General features: G+C 41.0%; 3 protein-coding genes across 4 annotated transcripts in view; 2 read left to right on the forward strand and 1 right to left on the reverse strand.

Annotated features, from left to right (window-relative positions):
- Positions 1-916, reverse strand: part of ncapd3 (non-SMC condensin II complex, subunit D3) — a 37,763-nt gene extending 36,847 nt beyond the window's left edge. Inside the window, exon 1 of the mRNA XM_020465128.2 lies at positions 750-916. Coding sequence (XP_020320717.1) covers positions 750-801 — 52 coding nt within the window. The 5' untranslated portion in view covers positions 802-916. The remainder of the gene's footprint in view (positions 1-749) is intronic.
- Positions 917-1,732: 816 nt separating this feature from the next.
- On the forward strand, positions 1,733-9,211 carry LOC109873195 (vacuolar protein sorting-associated protein 26B-like). Its single transcript, XM_020464788.2, has 6 exons — positions 1,733-1,955; positions 2,732-2,888; positions 3,585-3,749; positions 4,764-4,939; positions 5,208-5,350; positions 6,761-9,211. The coding sequence occupies exons 1-6, from the start codon at positions 1,733-1,735 to the stop codon at positions 6,899-6,901; spliced, it is 1,005 nt and encodes a 334-aa protein (XP_020320377.1). The 3' UTR covers positions 6,902-9,211.
- A 13,563-nt stretch (positions 9,212-22,774) lies between these two features.
- LOC109873208 (fasciculation and elongation protein zeta-1-like) overlaps positions 22,775-24,661 on the forward strand; it is a 29,922-nt gene continuing 28,035 nt past the window's right edge. Inside the window, exon 1 of one of the 2 annotated variants that reach the window (XM_020464811.2) lies at positions 22,775-23,207. The gene's annotated coding sequence lies outside the window, so the exon portion shown is untranslated. The remainder of the gene's footprint in view (positions 23,208-24,661) is intronic. The other variant, XM_020464812.2, reaches the window with a different exon arrangement.

Consider the following 24,661-nt stretch of genomic DNA (forward strand, 5'->3'; position numbering starts at 1 on the left):
AGTCACCCACGTGGGTATAACCAATGAGGAGAAGGCAAGTGAGTACCTGCTTCTATAAACCAATGAGGTGATGGGAGTGGCAGGACTTGCAGCACGATCTGCGTCAGAAATAGAACTGATTTCTATTTTAGCCCTTAGCAACTCTGACGCTCTAATCGAATAATATACGATTTCCACATTTATTTTGCAACGCACGCGAGCGGTGTAGTCAGCCTGTAACGTTACTGTATTCCAAACATCGATTCTTACGCCTACGTCATGATGATACTTTGTCAAGTCATTATTCTTGTAGGTAAATGTGAGAATTATTAGCTAAACCCTGACTATTTCTTTGTTAATAAGTACAGCGAAATTTGACATTTGTTCCTACGTTCTGGAATGTTCAGGTGAAGTTGGCAACTTAAATTTAACAAGTGACAATTGGAACTGCACGACCAGTCACATTTTATAACAATAAAATGTCACGTTAGCTAGCTAAGTCGATAAAAACCTGCCACAATAGTATTGGTAAAGTTTAGATAAGTTCACATCACTGAAGTCGGTGACACAACATATTAGTACCTAACAGTAGCTAGCTGGCTAGCAAAAAACAGGCATAACACGCCACGTCAGGCGTTCACGCTAGCTAGATAGTATCGGTTCTCTTGCAACTTGGCACGGCAAATTCGTTAAAATATCAATAATATAAGCAGGCCAATTGTTATTTCCGTACTACTTAAATACACATATCCTTTCAAATTAGGACTTACCTCCGGAGACGTCTTTCAATTTCAGAAAATCTAGCGCATGTATTAACTCCATCTTTCTTTGAATAAACCCGCCAACTCCTCTACAGTCTCGCCCTTGATTTACGTCATCGTCGGTTATATTTACGCCAGAAATGTGGCGTCGAAATTGCGCAGAATCTGACGCGGACAGCTTTGGTTGACAAATATGTTTTTATAAACCGGGTGGTTGGGAGCCCTGAATGCTGATTGGCTGACAGCCGTGGTACGGATATAACAAAACAATATTTTTTTATTCTCTAATTATGTTGGTAACCAGTTCATAATAGCAATAAGAAGGCACCTCTGGGGTTAGTGGTATATGGGCAATATACCACAGCTAAGGGCTGTATACATGCACTCCGCATTGTGTCGTACTAAGGAACATCCATTGGCCATGGTATATTGGCCATATACCACAGCCCCTAGGGCCTTATTGCTTATATATTGTTTCATTTTGCCACATCTAGAATATAATTATTTTTCTTGACGTAGGTGGTTACTTTCTTCTAGCTATAATGGATAAGAAATACATTCATTGAGCAAGGGGGTCAGGAAAATCACAAGAATTTAAATGGAAAATTAACACTTCAAAATTGCAATATTTCTCTGTGATCTGATATGGTGTCAGTGTGAAGTTGGCTATAGCTATCCAAAATGATTTGGCCATTTCTATCTGTAGAATATCTGCATTCAATGCACATTACACTGATCCCGAGCCTGCAGTTACACGCATGCGCATTTAACAAGGAAACGCTACAGTGGGCATTGCAATACTGCTGTAATTGGAAACATTCAACAATCGCTCCAATTAGTTTCGTATCATAGGACAGACAGCACAATCTAAATTCCGGAGGAAATCACTCGTAAGAAGCATTTGGAATACAGTAACGTAGGAGTTTTGTTGTACATGCAAAATCTACAAAGGCTTGTTGAAAAAGGCATAGGCTCCGAAACAAGGTCCAGTGATGAGTTTCTTTAGTTTTGGTCAAAGTGCAGAAATCGATATAGTTTTGAAAGACGCTGAGACAAGAAAGAAAGTTGAACATAAGACTGAGGATGGGAAAAAGGACAAATATTTTCTGTTATATGATGGTGAGACAGTATCTGGAAACGTCAACGTAACACTTAAGAATCCAGGGAAAAGACTCGAGCATCAAGGCATCAAAATGGAGTTTATTGGGCAGATTGGTAAGTCTGACACAGCAGGGTTGTCACTGCCAAAATAACTTAATAAGCTACACAGTTATCCATGGCGCAAAACATGAATTTTCTTCAATTAAGAAGTCTCTATTCGTGATGTTGTCATCCTAATGAATTGTCAAGCTGATTAAATTAACTATCTGTGTTGATTGATTGATTGATTAATGTTGCAACTGTAGCTCGATGACCCAAGTCATATGACATACATGTATGTGCTACGTGTGTTGCCCGTTGAGAGAGAAATATATGTTATCACCAGCTGGTCTTTAGTTTGCTTTGAGTATGTTACAATTGATATGCAACGTTTTAGTCGATGAGTGAACGTATTAAGCCATGCCATGCTCATTAGTCTATTCACTGCACGCTGCATGGGCACGGGTTAAAACGTAGTGCCCTGTGGTTGGCTGTGATATAAGTGATAAACATAAGCACTATTGTGCCACAGAAACTCTCCTACAGTAGATTAGTTATCTGCCTGGTCAGAAGTTTAGAGATGTGTGAGAATCATGATACTAACTTCACCTGTCAGTTACACTTGAACATAAATGTGGCCTATAGCATAGGTCCTTTATAGTTACATTGTAATAAACGTTATTACACAGTTGTAAGATGCAGTAACCAGTTGTCATTTGTAGAATTACCTTTAATCTATTTACACTACATGTAATGCCTTTTAAAGGGATAGAAAGTAATCTGTAAACTCTTCTAGATTATTTTTCACCATTGAAAACTGGTGACTCTAACAACTATTTCTCTCTTGTCAGAGCTGTACTACGACAGGGGGAACCACCATGAGTTTGTATCTCTGGTTAAAGACTTGGCCAGACCGGGAGAGCTAACGCAGTCCCAGACCTTTGACTTTGAGTTTACACACGTGGAGAAACCATACGAGTCCTACACAGGCCAGAATGTCAAATTACGGTAAGCAAGTATCTGGCAACAATCCATGCATGAACCATTTGTACAACATTATAGGTCAAAATCAATTACCCTCACACACAATTTGAGTTCCATCACTAAATGCGATTTCACTGTTATTTCATTCGCCTAATAATAGTGCATTCTAGTTGTTGTCTTTGGTAATGGGGAATTGTCAATGGATTGCATGTGATTCTAGGCCATTTAGTTAAATGTAATAATTTTAAGCATTGTAAAGCTGATTGTCTGTGATAAAAATGCCTTTGTCCAAAATAATGGACCTCTAGAGTGCCATTTAAAGAGTTCTGCAGTCAACAAAACAGAATTGTTGCCTTGGCAAAACAAGGAAATAGAAACAGAAATAATAGAATCTGAAAATAGAGATAGACTGGAGCCCAGTCTAGAGAATTGCCATTTCCGATGTGTATATATGTGTATATCTACAGTAGCTTAACTTCTGTACATATGTCAAATATGTTAACATGAGAGTATCATTTGTCTGTAGAGTGAAATGCAAATACAGTTATATCGAAGAACAGACTTCACCTGATTTCTACTTTGTCTCACCAACTATTTGTGTTTTTTATGGGTAGAATGTGACTCCTATTGGAGACTTTCTGAATTGTTCTTTGTGCATCATGCATTTATACCCATTAAGTAGATGAGTTGATTTTCTGCCTCTTCTCTTTTATATTTCAGCTACTTTCTGAGGGCAACGGTAAGCCGGAGACTGAACGACATCAGTAAAGAGATGGACATTGTCGTGCACACGCTCAGCACATACCCAGAACTCAACTCGTCGATCAAGATGGAAGTGGGAATCGAAGACTGTCTACACATCGAGTTTGAGTACAACAAGTCCAAGTATGACTCTGTTACCATGGTTTATCATATTTGGGGGAAAAAATCATGTTTTTGAATGATGAGATAGCAGAGCATTAGTGAAGTCAAACTTAAGTCTCCCTGGTTCAACTTCCCTAAACTCCTATGCTAATAGCATGTTTATATTTGTATTTATTATGGATCCCCATTAGCTGCTACCAAGGCAGCAGCTACTCTTCCTGGGGTCCAGCAAAATGAAGGCAGTTATACAATTTTACAAACATTACTATACATTCACCGATTTCACAACACACTGTGTGCCCTCAGGCCCCTACTTCACCACTACCACATATCTACAATACAAAATCCCAGTGTACGTGTGTGTATAGTGCGTATGTTAACGTGTGTGTGTATGCATGTGTCTGTGCCTATGTTTGTGTTGCTTCACATTCCCGGCTGTTCCATAAGGTGTATTGTTATCTGTTTTTTATATCTAATTTTAATGCTTGCATCAGTTACTTGATGTGGAATAGAGTTCCATGTAGTCATGGTTCTATGTAGTACTGTGTGCCTCCCATAGTCTGTTCTGGACTTGGGGACTGTGAAGAGACCTCTTGTCGCATGTCTTGTGGGGTATGCATGGGTGTTCGAGCTGTGCGCAAGTAGTTCAAACAGACAGCTCGGTGCATTCAACATAAATATTTTTTGGGGCTCGCAAGTGGTCTAAGGCACTGCATCTCAGTGCAAGAAGCGTCACTACAGTCCCTGGTTCGAATCCAGGAAAAAACATCTGAATGTAATAGGACATTTGAAGTAGCTTTTGTCGCAAATTAAACACTGATCAGTTTGAGGCGAGTGAAACATTGTCAATTACTTGTTATGACAACTTCTGTCATTACTGTTTATTAGCATTGGATGGAAGTGGATAGTTAATCAAAACCAAAGTGTGGATTTCGGTCTCTCCTTGTCCATAGACTGCTTTCAAGGTAAGGAAACCATAACCTACATGTGCCATTTAAACAGTCCCTTTAACTGTGAACTGTCCCTTTAATGCAGATACCACCTAAAAGATGTAATCGTGGGAAAGATTTACTTCCTCTTGGTACGGCTCAAGATCAGACACATGGAGATTGACATCATCAAGCGAGAAACGACAGGCACGGGCCCAAATGTGTACCATGAGAATGACACCATAGCCAAGTATGAGATTATGGACGGAGCACCAGTGAGAGGTAAGTGGCACCGACAACCAGTGGAGGTTGGTGGAAGGAGAAACCAGAGGATCATTCTAATGGCTGGAATGGAACTGTATGTTTGATAGTTTTCCATTGACTTTATTCCAGCCATTACAATGAGCACATCCTGCAGATTCTCCTTTTACCAGCCTCCATGCTGGATTTACACAAACGATGGGCATGGGACTTGGATTGAAAACATCTGACAAAAAACATATATTTTACAGTGAACTATCACTTTAATAGTATGGCTTTTGTCTTTCAGGCGAGTCCATCCCTATCCGACTATTTCTGGCTGGCTATGAGATGACTCCTACAATGAGGGACATCAACAAGAAGTACTCTGTGCGGTACTACCTCAACCTAGTACTCATAGACGAGGAGGAGAGGCGTTACTTCAAACAGCAGGTACATGCAGATACACAGTAGAGACAGTAAACACACAATAGAGATAGAATTGCAGGCAGGTAGCTGCTGTTGTTCTATTTGATCTGAATGGTGACTAATTTGTGGTTCATGTCAAGGGTCAAGGTCAGCACATTGTTCATTTCAACTCTGTGTTTGTTTGCTGTGTAACAGTAGGCTGTAACAAAACATTTATTTGTATTGGGATGTAGAGAGGAAACAGGCTATGAGGGGTGGCCCATTCCTCTTCTGGCTGTGCCGGGTGGAGATTATAACAACATGGCTAAGATGTTCAAATGTTCATAAATGACCAGCATGGTCAAATAATAGTAATCACAGTGAACAGGTCAGGGGCAGAACAGGCAGAACAGTTGAAACTGGAGCAGCAGCACGGCCAGGTGGACTGGGGACAACTAGGAGTTATCATGCCAGGTAGTCCTGAGGCATGGTCCTAGGGCTCCGGTCCTGAGAGAGAGAGAGAGAGAGAGAGAGAGAGAGAGAGAGAGAGAGAGAGAGAGAGAGAGAGAGAGAGAGAGAGAGAGAGAGAGAGAGAGAGAGAGAGAGAGAGAGAGAGAGAGAGAGAGAGAGAGAGAGAGAGAGAGAGAGAGAGAGAGAGAGAGAGAGAGAGAGAGAGAGAGAGAGAGAGAGAGAGAGAGAGAGAGAGAGAGAGAGAGAGAGAGAGAGAGGAGAGAGAGAGAGAGAGAGAGAGAGAGAGAGAGAGAGAGGAGAGAGAGAGAGAGAGAGAGAGAGAGAGAGAGAGAGAGAGAGAGAGAGAGAGAGAGAGAGGAGAGAGAGAGAGAGAGAGAGAGAAGAGAGAGAGAGAGAGAGAGAGAGAGAGAGGAGAGAGAGAGAGAGAGAGAGAGAGAGAGAGAGAGAGAGAGAGAGAGAGAGAGAGAGAGAGAGAGAGAGGAGAGAGAGAGAGAGAGAGAGAGAGAGAGAGAGAGAGAGAGAGAGAGAGAGGAGGAGAGAGAAGAGAGAGACGAGAGAGAGAGAGAGAGAGAGAGGGAGAAGAGAGAGAGAGACGAGAGGAGAGAGAGAGAGAGAGAGGAGGAGAGAGAGATGAGAGAAGAGAGCAGAGAGAGAGAGAGAGAGAGAGAGAGAGAGAGAGGAGAGAGAGAGAGAGAGAGAGGAGAGAGAGAGAGAGGAGAGAGAGAGAGAGAGAGAGAGCCAAACAGGAGGATATAACCCCACCCACTTTGCCAAAGCACAGCCCCCACACCACTAGAGGGATATCTTCAACCACCAACTTACCACCCTGAGACAAGGTCGAGTATAGTAGGCTGTGTGTTGGTGAGTGCAGTAGTTAAACTGGGATGTGTTCATTATCACAACGGGAAATAAAAATGGATGTTCTTATTGGACAAGTCCAGGTAGTCTCTCCCTGTTTCATTCTGTTTTATTGCCTTGTTCTAGGAGATCACTCTGTGGAGGAAGGGGGACATAGTGAAAAAGAGCATGTCCCACCAAGCGGCCATCGCCTCACAACGCTTCGAGGGCTCATCCAGTGCAGAGAAAGCCCTTGCTCAGGCCCAGGCTAAGGAACAGGAACAGTAAAACTCCAGAATAGCCTACACTCCATCGCTTTGTACAGGTGTGTGTGTCTGTGTGCATGTACAGTGCGTGTGCGATGTAGTGTACATGTCTGTGAATCTATGAATGTGAAAAAGAATGCATGTGTTTTTTCACTGCATCTATGAATGTGTGTGTGTTTGTCAGAGCATCTTTGAATGAGAGCATGTGTGTGTTGATGTTCAATATGTGAACATCAGCCATTTTAGGCATATATTTCTACCCTCGCCCATTTCAACATCGCCATCTCACCACAAACACTGATGGCACTTTCTACAACAACTGCAGTTGAAAAGGGATGACACATTTAATGTTTAAAGAAATAAGGCATCCTCATGGTATATTTAATTTACTTTTAGCCAGGTTTTTCTGCCGTATTGATTAGCATAATATGCTTTTTTATTTTCTTTGAAATAGTGATTTCTTAACTCGAAACAATGGTGAAAACAGCTGCTGTTGACATAGCTTCCTTTAGGCATCTCTTAATGAATACTTGTCTTTGGCAGTTGGACTCAATGGACATGCAAGACCTCTTAAGTCCTGTTTACACCTTGCATTAACATGTGGTCGTCATCCGATCAAGATGATCAAATCACTATCTGATCAAGGTCTGTTCCGTCGACATAAAAATGTGTGTCTCATCCGTCCACTGTATGTGGACACTGGACACATGTTAGCGCCAGGTATAAACGTGGCTTTAGAATCAGAGAATATGCTAAAAGTTTTTTTATCATGCGAAATGTCATGCAAATAGGGAACATTTTGGGAAAATTACGTTTAAATTGTCAGACATCAACTATCAGCATTGCATTCCATTCCATCATAAAAAAAACATTCCATTTCAAGCTTTGTGTCATTATCAATAATGTAAACAGCAATGTTTTATTTTTTAACATTATCTTTTTTTATGTATTTGATCTTTTAGTAGCATTATACATGTTCTGGGTTCATCTATCTGTTAGAAATGTAAGCCAGGTGGCTTATGTCCATTAACATTGGCCAAGATCGTTTTGCATGGCCCAAGTGTGGTGACACTGATAGTTTTTTGGAACTAATGGCTTTCACGGTTGTGGCTTGATGGAGAATTAATGTAGCAGGTTAGGAGAATTAACATGGCAGGTAAGAAGAATTAACGTAGCAGGTTAGGATAATTAATGTAGCATGTTAGGATAATTAGGTTAAGGTTAGGAAAAGGGTTAGGCTGAGATAAAATGTACTCCATCTTACCGTAGAAGCCATCAGTTCCGAGAAACCATCAGTATACCATGCCGGTTCTTCTCATTTTAGACCATTCCATTGCTCCTACTGAAATCTCCACCCACTCAAAACTAACTTACCCACTGCCACTGCTGCTAATAGGTGTGAAAGATTTTGGTGTAAACTTTCCAACCTATGAACCAGAAATAAGAAATTTAAACCATTCAATTTTATTTGCACTAGATCCAAATGATGTGAAATCAGTCTGTTTTCTGTCAGTAATTGGTTTGAAAAGTACCTAGAAGATATTGCCAGCATTGGATAACTTTCTGCCTAAGGTTTAATTGCTTAATGGCTCTAGTTAAATTCTAGAAACAACCTCACAGCTTGTTTTTCCTGTCATCTCCAACCATTTAACACCAGGCACATGACTTCCGGTGTGAATGCACTGAAGTCCTCGTAAATTGTGCCTTCACTGTAGGGCTCAGTGTAATTTTGATTGGAAATTTATATGAAGAAACGGAGCATGTGTCAAAAGTAAATACATTTGTGTCAGAGCAAATAAATTTGCAAACATTTCTAAAAAAACAGTTTTTGCTTTGTCATTATGCGGTATTGTGTATAGATTGATGAGAGGAAAAAACGATTTATTCAATTTTGGAGTAAGGCTTTAACGTAACAAAATCTGGAAAAGTGAAGGGATCTGAATACTTTCCGAAGGCACTGTATTATGGCCTTTAACTAGACTTTGGGCTAGATGAATTCAGATTGAACTAGCCGACTCCCACATAGCTGTTGTTTTGACGGTGTTGGGGGTGGAACTGGGTTAGAGCTGTAAAATCCACAAAAGGTTCCTGGCATTATACCTGTCCCGGATATTGTTATTGGCTGCATAGAGTCGCATTAGTATAAAGCCCATGCAGCCATGTTATGCTTTATTAATGCTAAACAAAGGTTCTTCAACGTATTAGAGAATGATGGATTTAATTCAAAATGACTCAAAAGAAAGGTACATAAATCAAACATAAATATCAACATAAAGATATCATACAAACCTTAAACTACAGTCTGCAAATAAAAATAAATACAAAAAATGTCCATCCTGCCACTTATTTGAACATACAGCTGAGGGATGGGAAAATATTACACCACATAGACAGCGCTCCAGATGCAAGGACTGACCGGTTTGAAGCTATACAGTCATGGCCAAAAGTTTTGAGAATGACACAAATATTCATTTCCACAAAGTTTGCTGCTTCAGTGTCTTTAGATATTTTTGTCAGATGTTACTATGGAATACTGAAGTATAATTACAAACATTTCATAAGTGTCAAAGGCTTTTATTGACAATTACATGAAGTTAATGCAAACAGTCAATATTTGGAGTGTTGACCTTTCTTTTTCAAGACCTCTGCAATCTGCCCTGGCATGCTATCAATTAACTTCTTGGCCACATGCTGACTGATGGCAGCCCTTTCTTGCATAATCAATGCTTGGAGTTTGTCAGAATTTGTGGGGTTTTGTTTGTCTACCCACCTCTTGAGGATTGACCACAAGTTCTCAATGGGATTAAGGTCTGGAGAGTTTCCTGGCCATAGACCCAAAATATCGATGTTTTGTTCCCCAAGCCTTGCCTTATGGCAAGGTGCTCCATCTTGCTGGAAAAGGCATTGTTCGTCGCCAAACTGTTCCTGGATGATTGGGAGAAGTTGCTCTCGGAGGATGTGTATGTACCATTCTTTATTCATGGCTGTGTTCTTAGGCAAAATTGTGAGTGAGCCCACTCCCTTGGCTGAGGAGCAACCCCACACATGAATTATCTCAGGATGTTTTACTGTTGGCATGGCACAGGACTGATGGTAGCGCTCATCTTGTCTTCCCCGGACAAGCTTTTTTCCGGATGCCCCAAACAATCGGAAAGGGGATTCTTCAGAGAAAATTACTTTACCCCAGTCCTCAGCAGTCCAATCCCTGTACCTTTTGCAGAATATCAGTCTGTCCCTGATGTTTTTTCTGGAGAGAAGTGGCTTCTTTGCTGCCCTTCTTGACACCAGGCCATCCTCCAAAAGTGTTTGCCTCACTGTGCGTGCAGATGCACTCACCTGCCTGCAGCCATTCCTGAGCAAACGCTGTACTGGTGTTGCCCTGATCCTACAGCTGAATCAACTTTAGGAAACAGTCCTGGCACTTGCTGGACTTTCTTGGGCGCCCTGAAGCCTTCTTCGCAACAATTGAACCGCTCTCCTTGAAGTTCTTGATGATCTGATAAATGGTTGATTTAGGTGCAATCTTACTGGCAGCAATATCCTTGCCTGTGAAGCCCTTTTTTGTGTAAAACAATGATTCTAAGCACCACCCTCCTTTTGAAGCTTCCAGTCTGTTATTCGAACTCAATCAGTATGACAGAGTGATCTCAAGCCTTGTCCTCGTCAACACTCACACCTGTGTTAACAAGAGAATCACTGACATGATGTCAGCTGGTACTTTTGTGGCAGGGCTGAAATGCAGTGGAAATGTTGTTTGGGGATTCAGTTCATTTGTATGGCAAAGAGGGACTTTGCAATTCATTGCAATTCATTTGATCACTCTTCATAACATTTTGGAGTATATGCAAATTGCCATCATACAAACTGAGGCAGCAGACTTTGTGAAAAACATTTGGCCACGACTGTATATTGTTTGCAATGGTATTGCTCACAATCAATTGAGTAAAACAAGCTCATGATTTGTATTTAAAAAAAATGTATGACTATATATCCTTCATTTATGAGAGACAAATGGATGTCCCAATCCTACACTGTAGCCTTAAGTGTGTTTACAGAAATGTATGTGTATTTTGACCTAACATAAATGTAATTCATCTTTCATAGCAAGCTATAAGGTACTATCCCAGTTGTGAAAGGGAATGTTAGTATTCAGACAAAGCTGTATATCAAGGCTCAGGAGAAGACCCAGATGCAGACAGTTTTGAAGTAGCAAAAGTTTATTACAGAAACAGGGGGGCAGGCAGAAACATGGGGCAGGCTGTAGTGGAGCAGGTTGAGAGCTTCAAGTTCCTTAGCGTCCACATCAACAACAAACTAGAATGGTCCAAACACACCAAGACAGTCGTGAAGAGGGCACAACAAAGCCTATTCCCCCTCAGGAAACTAAAAAGATTTGGCATGGGTCCTGAGCTCCTCAAAAGGTTCTACAGCTGCACCATCGAGAGCTGGTTGCATCATTGCTCGGCCTCTGACCACAGAGGGTAGTGCATACGGCCCAGTACATCACTGTGCCTAAGCTGCCTGCCATCCAGGACCTCTACACCAGGCGGTGTTAGAGGAAGACCCTAAAAATGGTCAAAGACCCCAGCCACCCCAGTCATAGACTGTTCTCTATACTACCGCATGGCAAGCGGTAACAAGCCAAGTCTAGGACAAAAAGGCTTCTCAACAATTTTACCCCCAAGCTACAAGACTCCTGAACAGGTAATCAAATGGCTACCCTGACTATTTGCATTGTGTGTGTGTGTGTGTGTCCCCAACCCCTCTTTTTATGCTGCTGCTACTCTCTTTCTACCATATATGCATAGTCACTTTAACTATACATTCATGTACATACTACCTCAATTGGACCGAGCAACCAGTGCTCCCGCACATTGGCTAACCGGGCTATCTGCATTGTGTCCCACCACCCGCCAACCGCCAACCCCTCTTTTATGCTACTGCTACTCTCTTGTCATCATATATGCATAGTCACTTTAACCATATCTACATGTACATTCTGCCTAACTAACCAGTGTCTGTATGTAGCCTCGCTACTTTTATAGCCTCTCTACTGTATATAGTCTGTCTTTTTACTGTTGTTTTATTTCTTTACTTACCTATTGTTCACCTAATACATTTTTTGCACTATTGGTTAGAGCCTGTAAGTAAGCGATTCACTGTATGCACGTGACAAATAAACTTTGATTTGATTTGGTTAATAATGGGGAAATGGGCGACACCTGGAGGGGGGTGGAGACAAGCACAAATACAGGTTAAACAGATCAGGGTGTGACACTGTAGGCTAAATGCTCATACAGGATACAAGTACACACTGTTAACTTTTAATTGTTGTATTTTGTGTTTTTGAAAATGTTTTTTAATCATATTTCTCTGATTAAAAGAGAGCCTGAAATTATATGTTTTTATTCAATGCCTGGCTTGAAACTCTCATGATGTGACACACAAACATGATCACTAGGGGGCAGGCTTGCATGTACTCCTGGTTAGACCTTCAAAGTCTTTGAAGACCTTATTCCCATCTCTCTGTGAGGGTCTGGGATAATATATTTTCAACCATTCAAACACTGAGGGTGCAAGTGGCTCCCTTTCATTTCCTTCATCGGTAATGGTGAAAGATGTTAAAATGAAATTCAAGTGAAATGAAATTCCTGAAATATTTCTACCTATCCTGTGACTCCAAAGGAGTGTAAAGTAAGAAAAGTAGACAAGGAAAGAAAGTCACTATAGACTATTAAGAAGCACCCTAAAGTGCATGCACATTGTTTCATTGTAATGTAAGTGAGCGTCTTTAGTCCTGGCAGAGGCTGGGTGCCAGATGAGATGAACAGTTTAGTAGATGCAGTTGAAGGAATGTACATGAAGTTGTGGGAATGTACATGTTTGGTTTCCCATTGATTCTGGGAACGAAGCCATAAGTATCCTGACCGGTAAACAGAGATTTTTAAATGTTCTGAGAACGGAAGTGAAAATGTCTGTTCTGTGAACGTACATTTTTTTAGGCTGCAGGGAAGTTCTGAGAACTTTCTGAAAGTTTGCCTGGAAGGTGTTATAATTGTTCTGAGAACAGAAATGATGTTGTTAAGTTTTTTAATAACTTCCTTAAAACATTCACTGAATGTTTCAATAAGACGTTTAATAACACTGATAGCTTAGTTTGGGTTACAGTGCATTCGGAAAGTATTCAGACCCCTTGACTTTTTCCACATTTTTGTTACATTACAGCCTTATTCTAAAATGTATTTAATATTTTTTCCCTCATCAATCTACACACAATAACTCATAATTACAAAGCAAAACCTTTTTTTAGAAATGTTTGCACATTTATAAAAAAAAACTACTAAAATATCACATTTCCTTAAGTATTCAGACCCTTTACGCACCTTTGGAAGTGATTACAACCTTGAGTCTTGGGTATGACGTTGCAAGCTTGGCACACCTGTATTTGTGGAGTTTCTCTCATTCTTCTCTGCAGATCCTCTCAAGCTCTGTCAGTTTGGATGGGGAGTGTTGCTGCAAAGCTATTTTCAGGTCTCTCCAGAGATGTTCGATCAGGTTCAAGTTCTGACTGGGCCACTCAAGGACATTCAGATACTTGTTCCGAAGCCACTCCTGCGTTGTCTTGTCTGTTCTTAGGGTTGTTGTCCTGTTAGAAGGTGAACCTTCGCCCCAGTCTGAGGTCATGAGCGCGCTGGAGCAGGTTTTCATCAAGGGTCTCTCTGTACTTTGCGCCGTTCATTTTTCCCTCTATCCTGACTAGTCTCCCAGTCCCTGCCGCTGAAAAACATCCCCATAGCATGATGCTGCTACCACCATACTTCACCGTAGGTATGGTGCCATGTTTCCGCCAGACATGATGCTTGGTATTCATGCCAAAGAGTTCAATCTTGGTTTCATAAGACCAGATAATCTTGTTTCTCATGGTCTGAGATTCTTTAGGTGCCTTTTGGCAAACTCCAAGCGGGCTGTCATGCCTTTTACTGAGGAGTGGCTTCCGTCTGGCCACGCTACCATAAAGGCATAATTGGTGGAGTGCTGCAGAGATGGTTGTCCTTCTGGGAGATTCTCCCATCTTCACAGAGGAACTCTGCAGTCATGTCAGAGTGACCATCAGGTTCCTGGTAACCTCCCTGATCAAGGCCCTTCTCCCCCAATTGCTCAGTTTGGCCGGGCGGCCAGCTCCAGGAAGAGTCTTGGTGGTTCCAAACTTCTTCCAGTTAAGAAAGATGGAGGCCACTGAGTTATTGGGGACCTTCAATGCTGCAGAATTGTTTTGGTACCCTTCCCCAGATCTGTGCCTTGACACAATCCTGTCTCGGCGCTCTACGGACAATTCCTTCGACCTCATGGCTTGGTTTTTGCTCTGACATGCACTGTCAACTGTGGGACATTATATAGACAGGCGTGTGCCTTCCAATAAATTGAATTTACCACAGGTGGACTCCAATCAAGTTGTAGAAACATCTCAAGGATGAGCAATGGAAACAGGATGCACCTGAGCTCAATTTCGAGTCTCATAGCAAAGGGTCTGAATAGTTATATAAATAAGGTAATTCTGTTTTGTATTTGTAAGACATTTCCAAAAAATTCTAAAAACCTGTTTTCGCTTTGTCATTATGGGGTGTTGTGTGTAGATTGATGAGGAAATATGTTCGGGGTTGTGTCAGAAATATTTTAGCTAATTTCACTATCTCAATTATTGCCACACCTGCTTGCGCTGTGCTCCATGGCGAAATATGTGGTTGCTTCATGCTGTGTATTTATGGTCTTTTATGTATTGCCTTGGAATCAACTCCAATTCCAATGTTAGTCAGTTATAGTTTGTTAAATGGCTTACAGAAATTAAATAACAAAATGTAGAGCTATCTTCACAAAATACATAAACTTGAACCCATTTGCAGTCCACATTGTTCTAAGTAATTGCATGGCTAGTATTCACACTGATATAGGCGCTAGGCCTACTGTAAATTGCATTATGGCTGTGCATGGACACGCCAAACATTGTCAATAAGCAAGATTAAGTTCAATATTGATAAGGCCTAAAAAGATAATAATATTGATAAGGCCTAATAAAATTCTAAACAAAATAGGATATGTCACACTTACAGGCACCATTATTTCTTCCCGTGGGCATATAATATTAAAACAATGCAGAATATGGAGTTTTACGCACATCCACACTTTTCACAGTAGCTAGACAAAGATCCAATATAAAGAGAAAGGGAGAATGTCCACTCACCGCTATACTGCTCCTAAATAGGCCTATGTTTTATTACCATAATCAGAACAATTTTACAGATCAGATCGTATTCACGCATTTCCAGAAGTTGCATTGCAAGCGGACGATGTCTCCATAAAACCAGGAAGGTGAAACATTCTAATAAGTTTGGTTGTAATAAAATGTAATGAAAAACAAGCAGTTTAAAATAAATAAAAATACATGTAAAATGCAATGATATCTTACAATCGCCAGGATAAAAAGACACACTTTGCTTTTGAACAAGCCTTCGTTATATAAGTACCTAGGTGTCTGGCTAGACTGTAAACTCTCCTTCCAGACTCATTTCAAACATCTCCAATCTAAAATCAAATCTAGAGTTTTCTTTCTATTCCGCAACAAAGCCTCCTTCACTCACGCCGCCAAACTTACCCTAGTAAAACTGACTATCCTACCGATCCTCGACTTCGGTGATGTCATCTACAAAATGGCTTCCAATAGTCTACTCAGCAAACTGGATGCAGTTTATCACAGTGCCATCCGTTTTGTTACTAAAGCACCTTATACCACCCACCACTGCGACCTGTATGCTCTAGTCGACTGGTCCTCGCTACATATTCGTTGCCAGACCCACTGGCTCCAGGTCATCTACAAGTCCATGCTAGGTAAAGCTCCGCCTTATCTCAGTTCACTGGTCACGATGGCAACACCCACCCGTAGCACGCACTCCAGCAGATGTATCTTACTGATCATCCCTAAAGCCAACACCTCATTTGGCCGCCTTTCCTTCCAGTTCTCTGCTGCATGTGACTGAAACGAATTGCAAAAATCGCTGAAATTGGAGACTTTTATCTCCCTCACCAACTTTAAACATCTGCTATCTGAGCAGCTAACCGATCGCTGCAGCTGTACATAGTCCTTTTCTGTTTTTCATTTTCAATAAATGTATAATAATTTTTATTTTTGTCATTATGGGGTATTGTGTGTAGATGTGTGAGAAAATCTTTTATTTATTTATTTTGAATTCAGGCTTTAACACAGGAACATGGCCATACCAGTAATCATTTAGATATTCGATTTTGAGTTTAGGACCCCTTATGGTATCAAAAAATGTATACAAAATTATTTGATGAAACATTGAATTTGGACTTATTGCTATTAGCCCATAGAAATGCATTGAATAACAGCTTCATACATGGATAAATAGATAGTCCCTCCAAAAATTGAATGGAAGTTTGTTCTGTAGTGCCTGTCTTATATCTGAGAGATGTAAGAAAGATCAGGAAACTATATATATATTTTATGTATTTAACCCCTTATTTTAGGCATTAAACTATCTCCATATATATACTTCCATTCATTTAAAAAAAAATGGTACCCGGTTACCTTCAGACTAGTCTTGTTGGACTTGTGTTCATCCTAGTGCAAAACAACCAACATGTACGTGTTCGTGAGAAACTCATCTTTACACAGACGGGTATTAGTGTGTAGCCCAACCGGTTAAGACGCTGCATACAGAAGTTGGCAGATCGGATCTAACGACTTCATAGTCGTATCTTTCCATAGAGTGGTCATAATAGTATATAAAGTGTTCGGATGCAATACACGTTTTGTGAGAAGACCGATTTTCAGGATGTCTCATGGTCTGACAAACACCGCTCTAGCTATGCCACTTTTCACCGCAGATGCGGAAGGGCGACATCGGCGGATGCAGTTGGTTGCCCATGCAAAAAAAACATATCTCTAGCTTAAACTGACAGATTTTGATGGGGATTTTTGATGGGAATTTTTTGGTGGGGCCACGGACATCGACTCTAGGTTTGTTTTTATAAAACCTCCCAGGAAAACGTTCAGGGAACCATAGTACAACGTTCCCAGAACCTTCTTGAGACCTCTAGAACAGGCCAAATTTTCACTTCCTTTCTCAAAACATTTAAAAAAACATTTGGATTTACCGGCTTTGTTCCCAGCACCAATGGGAAAACCAAAAACGTACATTCCCCACAACTTCCAAGGAACCAAATGTGCTAGCTGGGAGGTCTCTGACCTCCTCTCTGTATGTCGTGTCATCACCGTCAGTGATCAGGCCTATCACTTTCATGTCGTCAGCAAACTTGATGATGGTGTTGGGGTTGTCCGTGGCCATGCAGTCATGGGTAAACAGGGAGTACAGGAGAGGACTAAGTACACACCCCTGAGGGGGCCCCCGTATTCAGGGTCAGCGTGGTGGAGGTGTTGTTGCCTGCCCTGACCACCTGGGGGCGGCCAGTCAGGAAGTCCAGCATCCAGTTGCAGAGGGAGATGGTGTTCCAAGCTTGGTGATGAGCTTGGAACAGGACTAGGGTGTTGAATGCTTAGCTGTAGTCAATGAACATCATTCTCACATAGGTATTCCTCTTGTCCAGGTGGGAGAGAGCAGTGTGAAGTGCAATTGAGATTGTCTCATCTGTGAATTGTTGGGGCGGTATGCAAATTGGAGTGGGTCCAGGGTCTCTGGGATAATGGTGTAAATGTGTGTCATGACCAGCCTTTCAAAGCATTTCATGATCACATATGTGAGTGCTGTGGGACGATAGTCATTTAGGCAGGTTACCATGGAGTTCATGGGAACAGATACAATGGTGATCAGCTTGAAACACGTTGAAATTACAGACTTGTGTATCTGTGCTGCCACGGTGTTATAATAGTGCGTGAAGCCGTTACATGAGCACGTGTTTGTATTCCTATGTCGGCTATGAGCCTTCCAAAGGGAATTTCACCTCCACTACAGAATCAGATTAAACCCAGTCAGGGATTAGGGACAGGGACTGACGAGGAGCTGAGTGGGCTTACGTTGTGTGGGTGTGTGTAAAGCCATCTGTAGCTCACAGGGTGACAAAAACCAAGTTGGCAGCAATCCCTCTACAACCGTCTTCTGACATGGTGGAATAGAGGTGTATTGCTGCCTGTTTGGCATTCTCTCAATCTGTCACTGCCTTTCAGTCTCTATCTCCCTCTGTCTCTCTCTGTCGCTCTCTGTCGCTCTCTGTCTCTCTCAGTATTTCTATCACGGGACCTATGATAAATACAGAAATACACAAAGTGTACAAAATATTAAGAACACCGTCCTAATATTGAGTTCCACTCCCCCCGGGGCATGGACTCTACAAGGTATCAAAAGCGTAACACAGGGATGCTGGCCCATGTTGATTCAATTGCTTCCCACAGTTGTGTCAATTTGGCTGGATATCCTTTGGGTGGTAGACCATTCTTGATACACATGGGAAACTGTTGAGCGTGAAAAACTCAGCAACGTTGCAGTTCTTGACACAAACCGGTGCGCCTCGCACCTACCACCATAGCACCTTAACCATTGGGGCGGCAGGTAGCCTAGTGGTTAGAGCGTTGGACTTTAACAAGTGTCATCAATAAGGTTAAAAATAACCTTCTTCCTTCACAGGCTAGCAAGCAAGCTAACCACCACCAATCTCTGTAGGTACTGTAGACTCTATTCATAGCAAGGTGGAGGTGGTGCAAAGGGAGAACAAACAACTTAAAGAAGCATTGCTCTATGTACAGTGTCGATCAATGTGGAACAATCTAATATTCTCAGGGATACCAGAGAATGACAACAGCAGAGGCTGTGAGGACACAGTCCGAGACTTTATGTCAACTCAACTAAAACTGCCCACCGATGGTGTGCGCAATGCCACTTTCTCCAGAGTCCATAGAATAGGCAAGGCCTCTGGAAATAGGCCACGGGCTATTATTACATGTTTTGATAAATATAAGCAAAAGGAAATGACGAAGAACATGGGGAGAGAACTCAAACACTGATTTTGGAATGAATGATCACTTCCCCACTGAGATCAATGAAAGGAGAAAAAAACTATCCCATCATGAAGGAAAAGCGTTGCCTGAATCAACGAGTCTCCATGGTGATGGATAAACTTTATATCAATGGGCAACTGTATCAGGACTCTAGAGTAACTCCCTGGTTATTTTAATTTAATGTTTAAAACTGAGTTTGTGTTGTAGTGTATCATGACAACTTCAACTATAAGAAATACATGCTATATTGATCTCCACTTGATAAGGAAAGGGCTGCATATAGCTCAGGTTAATGTATGTAGCCTTCCTAACAAAATACATGAGGTTTTTGAACTTGGTTAACATAAATAATATTCATATTTTGGCTTTGACCGAAACGCATTTAGATGCATCTGTAAATGATGGGCAAATGAACATTCAAGGATATAGTCTACTGAGAAGGGACAGGAACAGGAATGGTGGGGGTGTTGCACTGTATATTCAGAATCATATACCTTTTAAGAGGAGGGATGACCTTAATGTAGGTCAAATAGAGGCACTATGGGCTCAAGTACATCTACCTCACCAGGCACCCATATTGGTAGGATGTGTGTATAGACCTCCTAGCTCTAAGGTGTCCTATCTGGATGACTTATGTACTGGGTTTGACCAGGCCACAGATACCAACAGAGATGTTTTTATCTTGGGGGATTTTAATATAAATGGGAAGGATCACAATAATTCGAATATAACTAAATTGATGAGATATGCTAAGAACTGTGGTTTGAAACAAATGGTTAATGATACTACTAGATCTTCAATTAAGTTGGGTCATCGTTCAGACACATGCATTGATCTGATTTTCTGTAATATACCATTGCAATGCTTCAAAGCCAGATCAATGCCAGTGGGCTGGACAGACCATAATATTGTGACCATAACCATGAACACCAAGGTTCCAAAGAAACCCCCTAGGATTGTGGTCAAAAGAAATGTTAAAACATTTAATCATGAGTTATTTCTAAATGATTTGGCTGCTGTACCCTGGGAGCTGATTTATCTAGAGGATGATTTAAATCACGCTACAGAATGTTTTATTGATTTGCTCACTGAGGTAATGGACTATCATGCCCCTATAAGAAAGAGAACAGTTGGTGCCCGTCCATTTCCTTGGATTGATGATGAACTGGGTGAAGCTTTTTCTCAAAGAAATATGGCAAAAGTCTTAGCAGCCAAGTCAAAATTAGAAATTGATAAACAGAATTATAGAACATTACGTAATTATGCAGTTAAATTGAATCAAAGGAAAAAAAAGTTATTTTACAACAATGCTTTTACTGATTGTAAAAATGATTCTAAAAAGGTATGGAACACAGTTAAGGGCTTACTTGGTACATCTATCTCATCATGCCCATCTAGTGTGGAGGTTGACGGGAGAATAATAACAAAACCAGGTGATATTGCCAATCATTTTGCAGATTTTTTTACACAGAAAATTAAATTACTAAGCAACAATGTAGACATAAATTCTTCCAAACAAGCTATTGTCCAATGGATTGATGATCATATTATGAGCAATAAGATCTGCTCTTTTAGTCTACAAACGGTGTCAGTGGAGGAGGTGTTAAACCTATTGAAGTCATTACCTGATGGTAAATCTACAGGTTATGGTCTTATGGACAATTTTTTGCTTCGCTGTGCTGCTCCCCAGATTGCAGTTCCACTGAGATACATATTTAATTGGTCACTGGAAAAGGGGTTGTTTGCAAATGTATGGAAGCATGCGAAACTGTGTCCTATTCCGAAAGACTGCAAAGAACCCATTACGCCTGCCAATAGTCGACCAATTAGTCTACTCCCTATTGGAGGGTATTGTGAGTAGACAAATGTGGGAGTATATGGAAAAGAATGATCTGATTACAGCCAATCAGCATGCTTATCGCAAAAACCATTCCACTACCACTGCATTGGTTGACATGACTGACCAGTGGCTCAATGCTATGAATAATAGCAGGTTTGTAGGTGTACTATTTTTAGATTTCAGTGCAGCATTTGATTTAGTGATTCATGAAATTATTTTGACAAAATTAATGCATTATGGTTTTAAGGAGGTAGCATTGAATTGGGTACAGTCATATCTAACTGACAGGAAACAGTCCACCTATATCAATGGTTCATTTTCTTCCCCTAATGTGTTAAACTGTGGAATACCGCAGGGCAGCTGCCTTGGGCCACTTCTCTACTTAATATACACCAACGACCTTCCCTATGCCTTGGTTGAAACTCAAGCTACTATATTTGCAGATGATACTACAATTTATGCAGCAAGACAATCGGTTCAACAGGTACAGCAAGCTTTGCAAGGAGATTTGGAGATTATCAGGAAATGGGTTTGCCAAAACAAACTTGCTTTAAACACCAAGAAAACCAAAGTTATTTTGGTCTGTTCAACTAGGAAAAGGCCAAAACAGCATGGGATACAATTAAGTATGGGAGGAGTACAAATTGAAGAAGTGGCAGAAACCAAACTACTGGGAGTGCAGCTAGACTGGTTGGAATGTTTTTTGCGATAAGCATGCTGATTGGCTGTAATCAGATCATTCTTTTCCATATACTCCCACATTTGTCTACTCACAATACCCTCCAATAGGGAGTAGACTAATTGGTCGACTATTGGCAGGCGTAATGGGTTCTTTGCAGTCTTTCGGAATAGGACACAGTTTCGCATGCTTCCATACATTTGCAAACAACCCCTTTTCCAGTGACCAATTAAATATGTATCTCAGTGCTTATCATGGTCGTCTCAAATAACTAATCTATGTAAAAAAATATATATTAAAACAGCATGCATAATCAGAAGGATAGCTAAATATTTACCAGGGAAAATCCTTCAGCAAATAACACAGGCATTGGTTGAGAGTCAAGTGAACTATTGTTCGGTGGTCTGGGGAAATGCATCATCTAGTGAAGTTAGGAGGCTGCAGAATGCACAGAATAAAGCAGCAGGGATTGTTTTAAGGCGGAGATATGGTTCTTCTATTGCAGTCATGCGCAGTGTTCTTGGTTGGTCATCAATCGACAAGATAAACATGCGTATCTTATTTTATAATATACATAATTTAAAATGGCCAAGTTCTATTCACAATGGTATTCAGTTGGTAAGAGACAGACATTCCGTAAATACTAGGAATAGATTGTCCACCATCTATGCGTTATCCAGACAGAAAAAAGAAATGGGCAAAAGAACATTTCGATTTAGAGCAATAAAGAAATGGAATAAATTAACTGAGCAAACTAGAAACCTTTCAATATATAAGTTTAAACACTATTTAAAAACAATTTAAATATAGTATATAGAAATGTTGTGGGACTATAGTAGATGAAGAATCAATATTTGTTTTAATATTTTTTTTAAATTTTAGATTGAGTATTTATTGGGTCATTATGCTAGTGTATTATGTATGTTTGTAATAGTGTGTTATATGTGTGAAAGTGTGTTTGTATTATAAATTGTATTTTAATGTTAAGGACTCTTGGAAGATTAGTCCAAATGGGGACTAAAAGAGATCCTAATAAAATAAAATAAAATAAAAACTCAGTGTCCCTCCTTTCTGCTCTGTTCCGTTTCAGCATCATTCTGACCCTGTCAAAATGCTAATGAACCAAGCTAACGTATTCACAGGCTCTGGTCAATGCAGCTAGTTTTCCTGCCCTTCTACACATAGAATGATAAGTAGCAGGTTCCAGGACAACCTAATAATGTAGCCATTGCAGACACAGTTAGCCTGGTCTCTACAGTACACACATGGTGCAGCTGCTTCTCCCTTCACCTCCTCACCTTCCCCCTGCCCTTTTCCTCATTAATATTGAGGGCTTTGAGCCTTGGAAGGAGGGAGGAAGGGAGGGGAGGAGGGAGTTATGGACAAAGGGAGAGAAGGAGGAGGGGAGAGGGGGATGATGATTCCGTTAGGCAGGCAGGTGATGTAGCGAGCGAGCAATGCACAGGCGCTCTCTCTTTCTCTCTCTGAGGCTGCTTACTAATTCGAAAACAACACGCTGCTAGCAGCAGAAAGAGATAAGCGAGGGGGCTGTGTGTTAGTGGAGTAGAACAGACGGACAGAACAGCACCGGACATTGTCATGGTTCTTTCTTTCTCGTCCTCTTTTTCTCTCCAGTCTCTGGAATGACTGTAATTGCTGTTGGTTGGTCAGTGTTGGGATTTGCAGAGGAAGGTGCCGTAGTGCAGATCTGCCTTGCCTAGGACAAGGAGGGACCGTCTCTCTGTTTCTAAGCCATATTACAGGAGGCACAGTTACTGCAGGTAATCTATCATTCTATCTATCCTTCTCTACCTCCACCTCGTCCTCCGTCATTGTTTTCCATCATCTCCCTCCCTCTTATGTAACCATGGTCTTGTCTTCCATCTCTTCGTCCCCTCATCCCCTCTCTTCTCTTCCTACCCCAAATCCATTTTTTTCCATAATGACTATGGGAACTGACAAGCGTGTTCTCATGTAGCCAATGAAAGTAGTAGATGTAAACATATTCATATTAATATTCATGTTTACCACAGAGAGAGGCTACGGCAGGCAGCCACACAGCCATATGAATATGAATAGCAGGAGACGTGTTTGTATTGTTCTGAGATAAATATGATCCACCCATCGCTATATCGATTGAATTGTCCCAAATATGTAAAAAAATGATTGTATATTTGTTATTTTATAGCCATAAGATCTTATTGAATGAAATTATGGCAATGGATTTGGCATAACAACAAATATTGATTTATTCTCCAGTCAGTGTGCTAGCGTTTGTTTTTCCCAGTGTAAAATGGGGACAGCTATTTGGTTACATTGTATTAAAGGACATCTGATGAGATTCTGCGATTGTTTTTTTTTGGTCTTGGTGGTTTGTGGGTGTTTTGGCCCTAGGCAAGGAGCAAAACAGTGGTAGGTTAACACCACCATCACCTGGGTCCATTGGTGAAGGTCAAATGTCCCATTCACACACAGATGTGTGCACACCATTACACTCACTGCATATACATTCACATGGGCATACACATACAAACATAAACAAACACGCAAACAAACTCATATTGTCACTCTCAGCCATGATTTCACGGCAGTCTACCAGAACAAAATAATGTTCTGCTATTTTCAGTCTTTTCTTTATATCTTCCTGCAAGATGTTCATTAGCACATGGACTAAGAACTAACAAAAGTTCAAAGCTTCTCATGTAGCCATGAAAAGCTGCAAATATCTCTTACTATATTTAATGTATCTCCCATAAGCCGCCTCCAATGTCATTTTAGAGAATTTGGTAGTACATCCAAACTGGCCTACACAACCGCAGACCACGTGTAACCACACCAAGCCTGGACCCCCACATCCGGCTTCTTTATCTGCGGGATGGTCTGAGTCCAGACACCCGGACAGCTAATTCAATTGTGGGTTTGCACAACTAAAGAATTTCTGCACAAACTGTCAGAAACCGTCTCAGGGAAGCTCATCTGCATGCTTATCGTCAGAGATGTAACCGACTTCAGTGGGTAAACACTCACCTTCGATGGCCACTGGCACACTGGAGAAGTGTGCTCTTGACGGATGAATCCCGGTTTCAACCAGTGGGATTATGGTATGTGCATGCACAACGAACACAATTGTATTTTATCGATGGCAATTTGAATGCACATAAATACCATGACGAGATCCTTAGGCTCATTGTTAATGCACAGCCCCATGTCGCAAGGATATGTTCAAAATTCCTGG

The sequence above is a fragment of the Oncorhynchus kisutch genome, linkage group LG28, assembly GCF_002021735.2.
Source record: "Oncorhynchus kisutch isolate 150728-3 linkage group LG28, Okis_V2, whole genome shotgun sequence".
Taxonomy (NCBI): domain Eukaryota; kingdom Metazoa; phylum Chordata; class Actinopteri; order Salmoniformes; family Salmonidae; genus Oncorhynchus; species Oncorhynchus kisutch.

Bases quoted from the DNA above. Each gene is read 5' to 3' on its own strand.
- LOC109873195 (XM_020464788.2), top strand. From the start codon at position 1,733: ATGAGTTTCTTTAGTTTTGGTCAAAGTGCAGAAATCGATATAGTTTTG. The intron at 1,956-2,731 runs GTAAGTCTGACA...CTCTCTTGTCAG, and splicing joins GGAGTTTATTGGGCAGATTG to AGCTGTACTACGACAGGGGG. The intron at 2,889-3,584 runs GTAAGCAAGTAT...TTTATATTTCAG, and splicing joins GGCCAGAATGTCAAATTACG to CTACTTTCTGAGGGCAACGG.